The sequence below is a fragment of the Antedon bifida genome, chromosome 6 (assembly GCF_963402885.1).
Source record: "Antedon bifida chromosome 6, ecAntBifi1.1, whole genome shotgun sequence".
In the NCBI taxonomy this organism is placed as follows: Eukaryota; Metazoa; Echinodermata; class Crinoidea; order Comatulida; family Antedonidae; genus Antedon; species Antedon bifida.
The window spans coordinates 16605787-16620989 of record NC_136231.1 but is presented as its reverse complement, the minus strand read 5'-3'; the positions used below and the strand labels follow the sequence as shown (position 1 = coordinate 16620989).

General features: G+C 33.8%; 2 protein-coding genes across 3 annotated transcripts in view; one reads left to right on the top strand and one right to left on the bottom strand.

Annotated features, from left to right (window-relative positions):
- The window catches only part of LOC144845394 (tetraspanin-5-like), a 206048-nt gene that overhangs the window by 116860 nt on the left and 73985 nt on the right, over nucleotides 1–15203 (top strand). The gene's annotated exons all lie outside the window — the stretch shown is intronic.
- LOC144845297 (broad substrate specificity ATP-binding cassette transporter ABCG2-like) lies at nucleotides 1541–14387 on the bottom strand. 2 transcript variants are annotated; one of them, XM_078702512.1, is made up of 17 exons: nucleotides 14361–14387; nucleotides 12075–12277; nucleotides 11716–11775; nucleotides 10917–11031; nucleotides 10000–10152; nucleotides 9070–9227; nucleotides 8250–8401; nucleotides 7199–7318; nucleotides 6607–6776; nucleotides 5951–6016; nucleotides 5577–5662; nucleotides 5343–5432; nucleotides 5012–5136; nucleotides 4331–4485; nucleotides 3945–4034; nucleotides 3493–3560; nucleotides 1541–2289 (listed from the first exon to the last, which is right to left on the bottom strand). In XM_078702512.1, exons 1-17 carry the CDS (start codon nucleotides 14370–14372, stop codon nucleotides 2142–2144), a joined length of 1971 nt encoding a protein of 656 aa, XP_078558638.1. In that variant the 5' UTR covers nucleotides 14373–14387; the 3' UTR covers nucleotides 1541–2141. The 2 variants fall into 2 exon arrangements, with proteins under 2 accessions (XP_078558638.1, XP_078558637.1); XM_078702511.1 differs by lacking the exon at nucleotides 14361–14387 and having other exon boundaries at nucleotides 12075–12408.

The following is a 15203-nucleotide window of genomic DNA, read 5'->3' as shown; positions in this document are numbered from 1 at the left end:
CCACAGACACAGAAGGGGGTATAAGACCATCCACAGATAAAGAAAGGGGTGTAAGACCATCTACAGACAAAGAAGGAGGGTTAGGACCATATTAACCCAGGAAGCATACAAAAAGAAGATGCAATCAAAATAGGCCTACCACTTGGAAAACAATAAATTGTAGAATAACTGAGGCTTAATTGTTGAAATATAAAGGGTTCTTTGTAAGGTCATTAATTATAATAATATTGATATAAACACGATCATCATACTAATTATTTGAAATTCAAATACAGTCTATCTCGAAAAGAAGCTCATACTATCACCTTTTTGAGGTTTTACGGTATTCCATGAATCCATACATGTATGTTATTTCCTCTGTCAAACTATTAAAACTTTTAGCGAATCAGAAGGTGCCAACATCGTTGAACTAATGGTACCACCAAGCACAATGTTTACCAATTTTATGTACTATATACAATTTAAGTCCATTAATCATTTAATATAATTACGCCTATCAGGTAAAAGTTCAAAATTAGGTGCATTTAAGACCAACAAAAACCACATACAGTATATTCACATAATTAAAAATCAATAAATAAATGTCAAAGGTCATAAATTGTATTTTCGGTCATTTTATGTGAAAATGTTCTATTACTACAAATATAAATGTATTTATTCTGAACAAAATGAAACCAAAATCGATTGAAAATGACCAGTAGTTACAGAGATATACAAATACGAGGTCAAAGGTCAAACTGTAAGAAACGTCACTTCCGGTCATTTTTGGACGAAACTTTTCACTAGAGCAAATAGAAATATATAGTTTGTGAACAATTTGATACCAGAATTAAGTCTCTAATGTGTATAGTTGCCAAGATATGAACATTTTTTGATTTTATGGCGGCCATTTTGAAATCAAGATGGCCGCCATACCGGACGTTGGACACTTGGCACCCCACGATATTTTGAATCTATATACATCAAAGAAACTTTGTGCCAAGTTTCATGCTTTGGTAATAAAATGCACAGCTCATGTTATTAACTGCTCTACTATCAGCCTTGTTAGCGACGACAGTGATAGGAGCAATCTTAAACTGCCTTCCTAATATTTCTAATTTACCGAGGCACCGGGAATAATAATCAAGTTCTGAAAGGTAAACTGGTTGGTCAGATGAAGAAGGACATTTTAATAAGTAGAAGTAACTCTTTAATCTTCCGAAAGATGTACTGGTTTCACTAACATTCAAATGAGCTAGTGTAGGCCTACACTGGATCTTCGGTTTTAAGTTAAAGGTTTAAATCTGAGACGCCAGGCGAAGTTTTCAATGTCATGTTAAACTACTGTAGAATCATACCAAGTGCAAATTTGTCACGGTTGTTTAATAACAAAATCCATGAATTAATTTACAATAACTAGAACCAATTTTTATTTGATCTAATGCCCCAGGAGTACAACAAAAGAACCAACAAATACTATTGCGGTTCTTTTCAAATTAAAAATCAGTCGGTCAGTCAGAAAGACACAGTGATATAGATACAATCATAACTTATGTTACTAAACTATGTTTATTGATTGCGTTGGAGTATTGAACACGTGTTATGATTGGACGGCGAGCTATAATAGTTTAAATTATCTTTACAAAATTGTAATATTACAAATATAAACATCTAAAAATCCCATAATACTGTACATCACTATTTTGTTTAAATGTCGATCATACGACAGATTTCTGAATCATTTTGTAATCTACTGAATTATTTTGTCTTTTAGCAAAATACGGGGAAGACATTTCATTTTTATCAGTCACTCCTTAAGTAACTTTGGAAGAATTAAAACTTCAAATTTAAATTAAAACAATGAAAGTTATATCAATTGAAATATAAAAACAGAGGATATACAGAAAGAGACAGATCTGTATTTTACCTCGCTAAAATCTAAAATGTGCGTAGTCATTGTTAGTGAATTCAGTATACATTTGATTGAAGTTTGCAATCAACATAAATCAACTTATTCTATGAATAACTTACTTTACCCCATTATAATGACTACGATTATTGTAGTATAATACTAAAGGATGATTGTAAGAAGTGCCTCAATTTTCAAATAGATGCTTTTTGTCTGATTAAACATTATGTATGATGAAATGAATCAATTTGATTTATTTAAACTTGGGTGACAACCTCATCTGTAAATATGCTATCAGTAGAAGCCCTATAGATATAACACCCATTGCAACCTGGTTTTGCCATAATCCCCATGAGCTGTAATCAATGCCTTGCTCATTAAGGTAAACTGTTCCTGGTAAACTGAAACAAAACAAAAATAATAGTAATTAATATATGAATACATAATACATACATGTACAGATTAAAGCTACCTTCACATTGAGCCCGAATTTGGTCCGGTGACAGGAGAAAATTCTGGCTGTGTTACTATTTTCTTTCGAACAAGTACGTTTACATTTATAAACCGAAATGAGTATGAACGATTCTACTAAAGACATGCACTCATTTTCTCGGCTAATTATCCCGCCGCCAGTCCGAAATCCGGTTACGATGAGAGTGTAGCTCTAATTTCATAACATTCAGTATCCAATTAATAGTGTTTTAATGCGTTGTTGTTATTATTATTGCGTGGGTGTGAAATCATACAAAAATAGGATCGCGGCCTATAGCATTTCATTCGTACAAACCTACATTTTAATATTAAAAATTCTATTTTTATTTATCTCTCAAAATCATGTTCGAGGAAGATTTTTAATAATTCCAAACATGGTTCAAATTCTAGCACATGGGTTTACAAGCTGTTGCTGTACTTATGACGTATTTGAAAACATCAATATTAAAGATGTATTGTCCCCTTGAAAAAATAATTCTTAAAACAATTTTTGTTGAATATTCCATTTTAATGTAACCGAATAGTTATCCACTTTGACCAAAAATGATTGAAAATAGTGTATTACCTGAAAAATGTAATTTAAAGCAAAAAATGGTCAAATTGGCTGTCAGCCAATGAGTTTTTGGTTGAATTTAACCATTTATTTTGTCATTTTATAAGTGAAAACATTAATTTTTTCGGTTTTTTTTTCTACGGAAGTGATTAACTTTATTAAAACTACAAAATAACATATTCAAAGTCTGATTTAATTAATCTTCATTTTTCATGTTTTTGGGGGACAATACATCTTTAAGCAATGCTATTTTTATTTATCTCTCAAAATCATGTTCGAGGAAGATTTTTAATAATTCCAAACATATTGTTCAAATTCTAGCACATGGGTTTACAAGCTGTTTCTGTATTTATGATGTATTTGAAAACCAATATTAAACAAGGAAAAGAGTGATAGGCGTGTCTTCGAACACCATCTATATACACCATCGTTAAACAAACACAACCTCGATTCTGTTGCTGTCATTAGGCATATAATAACCGACTATCGCAAGTCATCTGTAAACGAGTAAGTAAGTAAATACTTAAGACTAAATTGTTAATATGCTGTGATTTCTTACCATGGATCTGTTAGTGTTACGTTTACAGGGCAAAACGTAGATGTAGCAAATTCATTGATAAGCAACGTCTAGTATAAAAAAAGATAATACAATACAATGTTTCAATGAAATAACAAATGTAATTGTTTTAAAATATTTATTTAAGCAACATTAAAGTTTTGGAAACTTGGAAGCCAGATTTCTCGTCAGATATGAGCCGAAACTCTAAATATAGACGTTGAATCTAACGTTCAAACAATCCTATCGTATATATTCCTGCGTCTATAATATTTGGTGAACCGAATCACTGATTCGTTTTCTGATTCATAGAAAAATTGTATGAATCTGAACAATTTCGAACTCGAACTTTTCCTACAAATTTCATTTTGGATTATAACATGATGTGATACACAGTAAACCAATTATAGTAATCGATGACCATATATATCAGTTTGTTAACGAATAAAACTTACGTTTAGGCTGTATCTAAAAATGCTTGTGTACTGTAACCATTGCAGCCAACTTGGCAATGAAGAAATATTTACAAGAAAACCGCCAAATACCTATACAAAGGGGTTAAAAATAAACACATATTTATCACTATTTTTGTATTTAGAAGCACAATTTTATTTATTTATTTATTATTTTGTAACTCGCACACCCCCATATTGCACCATTTTTCAGTGGTGAATAAATGTTCATCATATTATTAAGAAGAATACATTTTATGTAATACTACATAATGGATCCGGGTGTTGGTAGATTAAATAAACACTTCATAGACGCTTCATTCCCTTCATTCAAAGTAAAAGTGAAAACATTAAAATGAATTGAAAAGAATTGAATCAATGAATCGTACCATCATAAAAACGTAGGCCATTGATACAAGAAGAGTTGCAATTCCAACGATGTTTATTCTAGCTCCCATACAGAACGCCAGACTACATGCAGTGAATGATGTCACAACTAAGTCCAAAAGGAATATAAAGAAGTTCGAAGCTTCTGGAACGAATCCTGAAAGAAAATATTAACAATTAAGGTATATACTAAATGTGAATTAGTAAGGAACCATTGCTAAACAAACACCCTGCTGCTGTCACTAAGCAGATTCTAACTGACTAACTATCGCAAGTCATTTATGGATTCAGGTAGGGTCATCCTCGATATTATAGTTTTTACCATTATTATAGTCATACTATTACGAGAAGCATACATAAAAATGAAATTATTTTAAGAGGGTTAGCACTAGGTAACGGGTAATCACAATTTAAAAAACGAAGCGTTTTGTGTGTTTTGTTTTAAATAAAAATGATATTTTGGAAAATATTTAGTTCGTACTCAACATTTCCAGAAGTTATACTATTAGTTTTAGACATTCCCATAGGCCATACCACGGACCGATTAGCACTCGATCAGTGACGTATTATTAATAAAAATTAGATTGTGAAAATCATAATAATTTCACGCAAGTAACAAATGATTAATGAAGCAACAGCAACAGCATGATTAATGCTGTAATGTGCAAATGTTCCTGAATTACCTATCATCCAGTACGTGATAGCTGAAAATACACATGTTGGTAACACTCGCATCGGGAGAAGATCGCAGAACACCTTCGCCATGAAGTAACAAGAAGTACGGTAGTAACCACTGGCAGACTCGTGACTGAAACACAAATAATATGTTTCAACTGTTTCAAAACATTATAATGCTAAGATTTATTTATGTTTTCTAAGAAACTAATCACGCAATACAAACATGGACTAATGTATGTAGGCCTATTATGTATCATGCTATTTTCACTTTTCAATTAAGGTATCGATCATTTTTATAACTAAAGTAACAGTTGTACATTATGTAAATATTCATACTTAAAGATAACCCTTTCTTGAATAAAAACTTCAACTGCTCCCATGTTTGAAAATATCATGTTCATCACAAGAAAGAAAAATGCACCAACTCTGAATTAAAAACAAAGCCAATTTAAAAGTTAATGAATGCAAATGTATGTACAAAAGAAATTAATATTTTTGTAAGTATGTGTGTGCAAAATGACTTTCGACTCGACAGCAGCTCTTATTAACATGTTGATAAAGAAATTTTACCTGTTTTGAATTCCAGGCGTTAGACTGTTATCAAGCTGGAAATAGATGCCACCGACAATAAGTCCAAATATCACCATAACAACCAACTGTAAACAAAATTAAGACATGAGTTACACAGAATATACTGTATAGACTTAAGAAAAGCAATGTTAGATTTCTAAACGAGCATTGGAGATCTTTCTTGGACTGAACCTGAATGGTTCATGGCTTTTATTTGTCGCGCTTCGTAACCACAAGAAAAGGCGGATCAAAAACTCAGTACGCTAGGAAAATATAAGTTATATAAGCTAATAACTAAGCTATTTAAATAATAAAAATATAATATACTAATACAATAAATAATATAAATACATTTAGTATTTTGTTATGATTACCTGAATTGTTGATGCAGCTGGATTTCTTAGTAAGTTCAAGACAGATCGCTTAGACACGACAGATAGCTGAAAAGTGTAAGAAAGATTTATAAAATAAAATGAATACATCTCAACACGTATGACAGACCAGCTGGGTCTCTCTGCTGAGGGATAAGAATATATAGATCATATTTTCATTTACTACATGTATTTTTTTTATGATTAACTTCGCCTTTGACACCTGATTTAATCTTGTGTATTTATCAATATGCCTAATATCGAAGTAAAATCCTATCTGGTAAGGTTTTTTGGAGTGGTTGAAAAACTTGAATGTCCATCCCAACCTTCGAAAAAATCGTCCCGGATCCACTGTATACTGTATAATACTTAGCACAGATAAATTCAGGTGAAAAAACGAACACAAATTATTTGTATCACGGACTCGTCACAACTCTGCTTTCAACAACTATTTATTTATGTTTAAACAACTTATGAAGATGTTGTGGGGGCGTCAACAACATCTTCTATGAACCTACCAACTACACATTGCCTTGCTATGAAAGAATTTAGAACCTTTTCAACAGAAACACATTCCTCATTAGGTATTACTTGTAACTGACCAAAGTAAAGATATCCGGACATCGTAACATAATGTCCATATAGCCTAAAGGCCTTACCTGCGTAAGAAATGAAGTTGGATAGTCGAGTTTTTGCGAAAACATTTCTTCACTGCCGGTGTATGTTTTCCAAATACTGTCAAGTTCTTGTTCCATTGTTTTCTGATACGATGTGTCTAAAAACATATCTGCCAGAGATTTGCTGTTCGTAGCTGAATTTCCGTTGAATCCTATGGGAAAGTAACATTTTACAATCTCAATTAACACATGTTGTCTTAATTTAGTTATACCAGGGAAGAGTTAAATTAATTTAACTCTTCCCTATTATACAATTGTACATGTTTTAAATCTAGTTAACTTTAGAGAAAATCATTTCCGTTGAATCCTTTTGAAAGTAACAGTTTACAATCTTGATGAACACAGAGTGTCAATTTATTTGAATATTCAGCAGTTTCAAAACTGATTCGCATCAGCAATAAAATGCAACTAATAGCAAAACATTTCCATTGCAAGAATGCATTATAAAAGTCCAGGGACTTGGTGTGCCTGGTGAGTGGGATGTAAAAGTGAAAGTATTTAACCTGATTCATTAGTTTATTTATGTGCAATGAGAATTATCATGCAGGCGACACATATATGTATGTATACATACCTGTTACAGCTTCGCTACCAACTACTGTAACCTCTTCTAGATCGCTTGACCTTACGCTATCCCCATTTATTACGTCAAGAAAGAAATCAGGTGGGTTGTTGTGAGCTTCACATTCGTAACCTTTTTGAATAAAGCAATATGTGAGATTACCGTTATACTTTCAACCCGTATGTAAACATTTTTTTAACTGAAATAATTTGAAAGAAAAGACAATTATTTAAAGAGACTGCCTGCTGCCGTCCATCATCTTTTTCTTGCGTAAAATTCATACAGCGTGGTTCCCACTAGAGACGCAACGCAAGGATGTACGCGCAACACAGGCGAGTTCACCAATGACAAGCCACTGTTTGAATAATCCATCGTTTGTGATTGGTCAAATCACTTACATTGCGTTCCGTTACGTCCTTGCGTTGCGTCGCTAGTGGGAACCAAGCTTAAGCTATTATTAGACATACTGTAATCACGTTTACCAAATATTTGTAGCAAACGCTTTTACTTCCCGATCGAAACCGACATTTTGAAACGTTTAATGTATACTTTATCTGTATTTAATATATGCTTCCATAATATCTAAACTCGATAGTAAGCTAACTTTTGAGGTGTTCATCTCTTTGTCTTGTCTTTGTTTTTTGAAATAATTAAATATTGAATTCGTTGATGTAATGTTCTCGATCGAAAATGTGTTGGTAAGATGCATGGAATAACAATCATCCATCCACATGATGTGAGAGGAAGCGGTGAGCTTATCGAAATTGCGCTATCGAAAGTGAAAATATTCTAACCATAATGGCATTTACTATGTATGCATGAATATCAATACAAATAAAGAAAGTATTAGTATCGCTAATTATTCATACAAAACAATGATTCCACAAGTTAAAAGAACGTCCGCATAGGAACATAGTAGTCTGGGTTCCAGACGGAGTTTTGAGTTAATATTTGTTAAAAGAATAAATATGGCGTTTCATACATCAAAAAGCCTCGAACTAACTACAGACGTGGGACAAGTCTAGAGCGATATAAAGAAAATTACTGGAATACTATACTATACCTATATTTTCAAAATGTTTCAGTGCATCTTTGGCAGGTCCATGGAAGACAGTTTCACCAGCATTTAGAAGATGTAGCTTATCAAATAAGCGATAGATTGAATACCGTGGTTGATGAATTGAGAATATGATTGTTCGTCCATTTTTGGATAATCTTTTAAAACATAATAAACAGAATGGTTATTGCATTAGTTTAGTTACTCAGTATTACGATAATGGCTAGAATCTCAATCTAAAACAAGATTAAAATAATATATGTCGATTCTCGTACGGTAGAGTAGGCCTAAAGAAAATCCCCAAAAAGCGCAACGGTAACAGACCCATGTCCACAACACGTGTATCAATGTTAACATTTAAACTAACTTAACCTATATCGTTCTAACCTTATCTTCCGATTGGGAAGCTAAAGCACTAAAACATTCAAAATAAAATAAAATAAAAAACATCGGGCTTGTAGTTAACAAGCCCGACGATAACGTATTTCAAAAGAAGCAATGTATGTACGTGTCAGAGTGGAGACATGAGCAGTAAACCAAGTGGGAGAAAGGTTGCAGTAGCGGAAGTTATAGGAACAATACGGTTCGTACGAGAGTCGGATGCGGGTAGGTTTAAAGACGCAATGTTCTTTAATTTTGTAATTCAGGCGAATTTACACAGACGAGCGGTAACAGTAAGCGGAAAACCGCGTAGCTTGTCCACGTAGATGTATCATCAGCGGAAACCCGCCCGTCCGCTCATCGCTTTGTGTAAATGATGGTCATAAAAAATAACATAAATTCTACATTAATTTTATTACCGTTATATAATGCCAAGAAAACTCACTTTGAAAGTAAAAGCATTACTGAGTTAGCCGTATTTGCATCAAGACCTGTGGTCGGTTCGTCCAAGAATAGCACACCAGGCCTAGTTATAAGTTCCATACCGATATTTGTTCGCTTTCGTTCACCACCAGAAACACCTCTAATGAATACCGTTCCAACCTATGTTAACAAATATATATATTATAATAAAATCTATCTATATTTTATCTACAATAGAAATGTTGCGATTATAAGAAAGATTTATTGAATTGAAATATTTTATTTATAGGCCTAGTAACTGCTGGGCGACCTCCCAGCGGGGCCAGTTTTGATCAGTGGCTGTGATGTACTAGTATACCGGGGTAGACCCCTATACTCGTCTCGAAAGATGTACAGGTTCTTTAAAATGCAAATGAGTGTACACTGGACATACGGTTTATAGTCCTTGTCCAAGAAGACTCGTTCTACCAGCAGAACCATGGAGCGAGTGTGCCTCGAACCTTTGCCAATGTTATGGCTACGTAATTAATATTACTATTATGGAATTAAGTATTACCCTCACACTATTATTAGGTCAAGGCGTATTCTATTATTTAAAAACTATTCGTATTCAAATTCTTTAGACAATCCCTTTTTTAATTCAATTACATCAAAACGTTCCCTGAACGTAGTAGTATATTCTTTCAGACATGCATATGCCTAGTTTGGGTTCTAATGTTATCTGGGTTTCAATATTAATAAAAAGATAAATATTTTGGCACATATGGCGTTTCATACGTATACTACTTGAGCTTGAAACTCTGACAAACATTGAAAAGTCTCGAAATAACTACAAGGTAAAGTCTACATATGCCCTTCTGTGGACGTATAATATGCTATCATCTTCTTTTGGTGGAATTCTTGGGAACATTATGTATTAATTAATTAATGATTATCTTGTAAATTTAGTTACCATAGTATCGGCACATTTATCCAACCCCAGCTCTGAAATAATTTCAGTAACTCTTTCTTCTCTTTCTTCGTTTGAGACCGTCTTTGGAAGTCGGAGTTTTGCGGAAAATGCTAGGTTTTCTCGAACGGTCAAAGTTCCCACAACAACGTCATCCTGTCACACATAATAATATACAGTACATTACTAATAAAAAGTTTGGAATCTGAAATCATTTTAATAATACATTTTAAGCACGTGACGTGGTTTTACAAAGCTGATGATAAGATAACTAAACAGCAATTACATTATATCAGTATTAATGACTAGTAGTGATTACGTCACAAAGATTTGACATCATTCCTGTAAATGTGGTGAATTTAGAGAAGCACACTGAAACTGATACAGCTTGCTTCCTATAAAGCTTGGTTCCCACTAGAACGTAACGCAAGGACGTAAACGCAACGCAAGCGTTTTAACCAATGACAAGCAAAGTTATAGACAGTTAGCAATCACAAGCGAATAAGCCATCGCTTGTGATTGGTCAATTCACTTGCGTTGCGTTACGTCCTTGCGTTGCGTCGCTAGTGGGAACCACGCTTCAGGACGCAACGCAAGGACGTAAGCGCAACGCAAGTGAGTTGACCAATCATGACATGATGAATCATCAGACCTGTCTTTGTGATTGGTCACACCGCTTGCGTTGCACTTACGTCTTTACGTCCTAGTGGGTACCAGGCTTAGGCTAAACAGCCACAGTTTGTGGCTATTCTATAATTATGTAACGTACTTTATACGTTATATAATTACACAATAGCAGTAATGCAATTACCAAGTGTTTTGTAGACAAACACAAACATAGATAACCATTCATTAACTACCTAATTATATTGTTAATATTTAACTTTGCCCTAACGGTGAGTGTTTGTTTAAACTCTCACCTGCACGACATATCCAGACACCAATCGGAAATCTTCAGGCCTAGTAGCACCATCTATAAGAACACATCCTGACAATCCCTTAGGATCTTTACGAGCTGCCAACACATCAAGTAACCTGACAGGCAGTAAAGGAGAATGTTATACATCTTGTATGCGATAAATACCATCTAATTAAAAAATAATTATAATCAAGAGCCGTGTTTTAGTGGAATTATAAAGAGAAAAAAGGAATAAAAAAGACGACCATTGTAAAAGTGGTATTTGAGACGGTAACTCGTAATCACCGTTTGTCACGTCACGAACATAAAGGGGGAATTCACCCACGGGCGGCGGTATCACAGTGGACAAATTAGTGAGTTGATTTAGGATTACCAGGGAAGAGTGAAATTGTAATTTCACTCTACCCTGGGATTACAAAATAATCAATCTATTTTTATTATATGATAATCTATTTAAAACCTAACCTGACTCGTGATTTTTACATGGTGTTGTTTTCAGTTATAAGAAAAATACGGGTACAACAATCATCTCGTGTTTTGTTTGTAACAAATGATCAAATCTATGTGATCCGTCGAGTTAGCCCTGTAGAGTTTAGTGCCTAACGCTTTTGAAACTCAATTGTTTGTATCACACGGATCATAGTCACATGAGAGAATATTAATAAATATATTATTGTGCGACGCACATTTTAAATGACGAACCGTTCAAGGTCCACTGAGCTTTAATAATGAATTTTCCACAGCTGAATATATTTCTATTTAGTCTTTGTTTGAAAAATGGTTATAAAAATACTACGTACGATGTTTTACCACCACCAGTAGGACCAAGAATAGCGTTCATTCCATTTGGAAATACACCACTGTAAAGTAATAAAAAACAGTTATTTTCATAAATATAATCATCGAATATCGATGTCAATGTTACTGACACTGTGTACGTTTATTTGTTATCGCTATCATCATCTGTAATATGAATTAATCATCCTCTATTCTTCCTCACATTTTGTCGTCATTATCATCACCATCATCTTTGTCTTGACCGTCGACCTCATAATCTTATCATTTCAATCCGATTTCAGGTCATTCTAATTATCAACAATCAACATAATCATCTCTTCAATATTATCCACAGTCTAAGCCACATACATAATTAACTTACCTAATATTCATCAAAATATCTTTCTGTTGTTTTACTCCATCTATTTTGACAGGTACACTGTAATTGATGCCATGGAAAGATATCGTAGATCCAGAAACGGATTGAGACCGTCCAATTTTACCGTTCCTGGTTCCCCCATTCTGATTAGCCGATCCTGCTGCTGATCCATACGACGAAGTGTGTCCAGAAGGAAAAAGCTTTTCCTGAAAAACAGATTCACCTTTATGAATGTTATTTTTTTGACTTACGCACTCGACTTCATCATGAGTCATACAGCCGACTTCATTTTCTGCTAGGCCTTTATCAACAGCTTTCAACATTTTTAGATTTTACAGCCAATTATTATAGTCCACATGCTAAAATAAGCATCTGCTATAGCAAGCTGCTGAAGATTATTATGGCCAGACTATAGAGTATTAGGCTTAATTGACCTTTGAACTTAATCATAAAACTGTTATGTTATGTAAGTTCGTAAAGCGTTATATAAGTGCGTTCGTAGGAAGCGAAGCATTTGCTTGTTTTGGACGTGTTTATAGTGTGCGGTAATTGTTTATGGGTTAGAGGTAAAAATCATCAAAGCGTACGATTCTGTTGCTTTTAAAACTCCCTCATGCGGCTGAAAAGTACAATACTTCAAATACAATGTAATTAGATGTATTGTCCCCCAAAAACATGAAAAATGAAGACTAATAAAATCAGACTTTGAATAGGCCATTTGCAGTTTTAATAAAGTTATTCACTTCTGTAGAAAAAAAACCAACAAAAATAATTATTTCACTTATATAAAGACAAAATAAACGTTTACTTTTAACCAAACACTCATTGTCTGACACAATTTAAGTATGTTTTGCTTTACATTATATTTTTTCAGGTAAATTATTATTTTTTCGATCCAGTTTTTAATCACAGTGAACAATATTATTATGTGACGACATATTAAAATAATACAAACTCATGGAGACAAAATATCTTTATAATAGTCGTACTGGACCGACCCTAGGTTCAGTACGAATGTGTACAATATTCGACCACCTTAATTGTACACAATTAAGGTGTATTATCACCTAGAACCACTCGAACAACATCCGAAGTTTTCCTCTATAACGCTTTTAAAACTCCCGATATTTTGGACAATTAGGACCTTTAGGCGCGTGTGTTTAGTTAATGTTATGTAACATGACACATGCTACTCAATAATATACTTATAATAACTATATTATTATACGGGTGACAAATAGAGCATACCATTGCATCATTTTGTGTTTGAATTATCCCTCAATGATGTTCGAAAACCCGCTTTATCGATTCTCTGCGGTCTATTGATTATATCGACATAACTTCGGTTATGCGCGGGCACATTTTTTTATTGGACCCGTACGCTTTAAAAATCCATAAGCTCGGAAAAGCTTTTTAGTGCATTCACATCCCACTATTTACGATCAAGAGTAGACGTCATGCCTAGGCCTAATATTGTTGTGTACATAAACAAGATACAGTCAATGGTTGTAAAAATCATTAACTACCGCTACAATAAACACATAATTTAATTCATTTTCCGAAAAATTATTTCAGACGCATTAATATCGTGTAAGGCCTATACTGCGTGTCTCGAAATATTGTCCCGGATATTCGTTCCGGAAATCCCGTAACGGATACATTAAAGCTTTCATTCTTGTGTATGCTATAGGCCTATGCTATATTAAAACTTCACTTAAACCTGTATATTTTGACGTTATTGGCATATGGCTTAGGACTTCACCTATGGACAAAGGCATACAGGTCTGCTTTTATACAGTGCTGCTGTTATACCTACCACACACAAAAGAGGGCTTACTCAGTTGTAGTGTTAGAGCTACGTACGTCCATTGCAAAAGTGGAATAAATAAATAAACAATTATATAAGTATTATTCAAACATATATGCCTCATGTATAAGCCTAACGTTAAAAAAGTAATAAATATCGTAACTAAATACCGTAATTAAATTTAAAAAAAGGTACAGTAGCTAACGATGATTGGCTTTCTTTGTATAACATTGAATTAACACGATTCTAAATAATATGGGGAGGGATTCGAAATGTGTGTTTCGCGGCTTCGCCTGACGGGACACAGTATAGGCATGGGTTATGTAATTACAGGTGTCTCACACCATCAGGTGATATACCTACTGGACTTTTTAATTATTTTATGTTGGCCTAAAACCCTGCTTAATAAATCGTCCTTAAGTTAAAACATGACATTAAAACTTCTACAACTTTATGTTTTATGTGCATTAATGTTGACTTACCCTTTCTGTCATTGTATTTGTATTTCGTTACGACACTCAAGACCACCACTACAGTCAATACAACTTAAACTTGTTACTTCGACAGGCTCAGCGTTTACTTTTGGCCTTTGGAGTTTGAAAACTTCACTGTTTGCGTTTTGATAAGGGATTAAAGCAGTGTGAATAATGTCATCACATGAGGGCCGCGAGTGTAGCGCGGGTTGTTGATTGGCTGTCGTGTAATGAGTGACTAAAGATGTGACTCTGTTAGATCATGGAGCTATAAAATTAGAATTTTATAGCTCCATGGTTAGATAATTCACACATTTTGTCTTGACTTTGTATTCGACATTTAAATAGGTTACGATTAAAATAGCGACGACTCTGAGATAATTTGACAGAACGATATTATATATAGCTTATGTAGATATGTTGTTTGATTAGGGCGGGCCAAAAGTTGACCCTAACCAACAATGCATCCGCATAAGAGTGTCCCACCAGAAATTTCGCGGATTTCGGTCAGTTTTGTATAAATTTGAGGTCGACGGAAGAATCTCACTGTTTCAATTCCAATTCCTTCTCCCCTTTGATGAGATGATCGTTGAGTGTAAATCTCTTTCCCAGGCCCCACTTGAGATCCTCTCACTTTCGTGGTTAGAAATCTTTAGGCCTACTCTCGTTTAAGTTCAAATAATGAAGTAGGACACGGGTTTACCGTCATGTTCATTATGAACTTAATTGAATGTTTGAACCGAATTCAATGATGTGTCATTACACCGTTAATACATCTTTTTCCAATAAAATAATATCTATTAATAATGATTTATAATCATAAAAACAACACTCCTATATAATAGGTATTAC

Bases quoted from the DNA above. Each gene is read 5' to 3' on its own strand.
- LOC144845297 (XM_078702511.1), bottom strand. From the start codon at position 12,394: ATGTTGAAAGCTGTTGATAAAGGCCTAGCAGAAAATGAAGTCGGCTGT. The intron at 8,402-9,069 runs GTGAGTTTTCTT...ATGTTTTAAAAG, and splicing joins GTAATGCTTTTACTTTCAAA to ATTATCCAAAAATGGACGAA. The intron at 2,290-3,492 runs GTAAGAAATCAC...GTTTTGTTTCAG, and splicing joins GTAACACTAACAGATCCATG to TTTACCAGGAACAGTTTACC.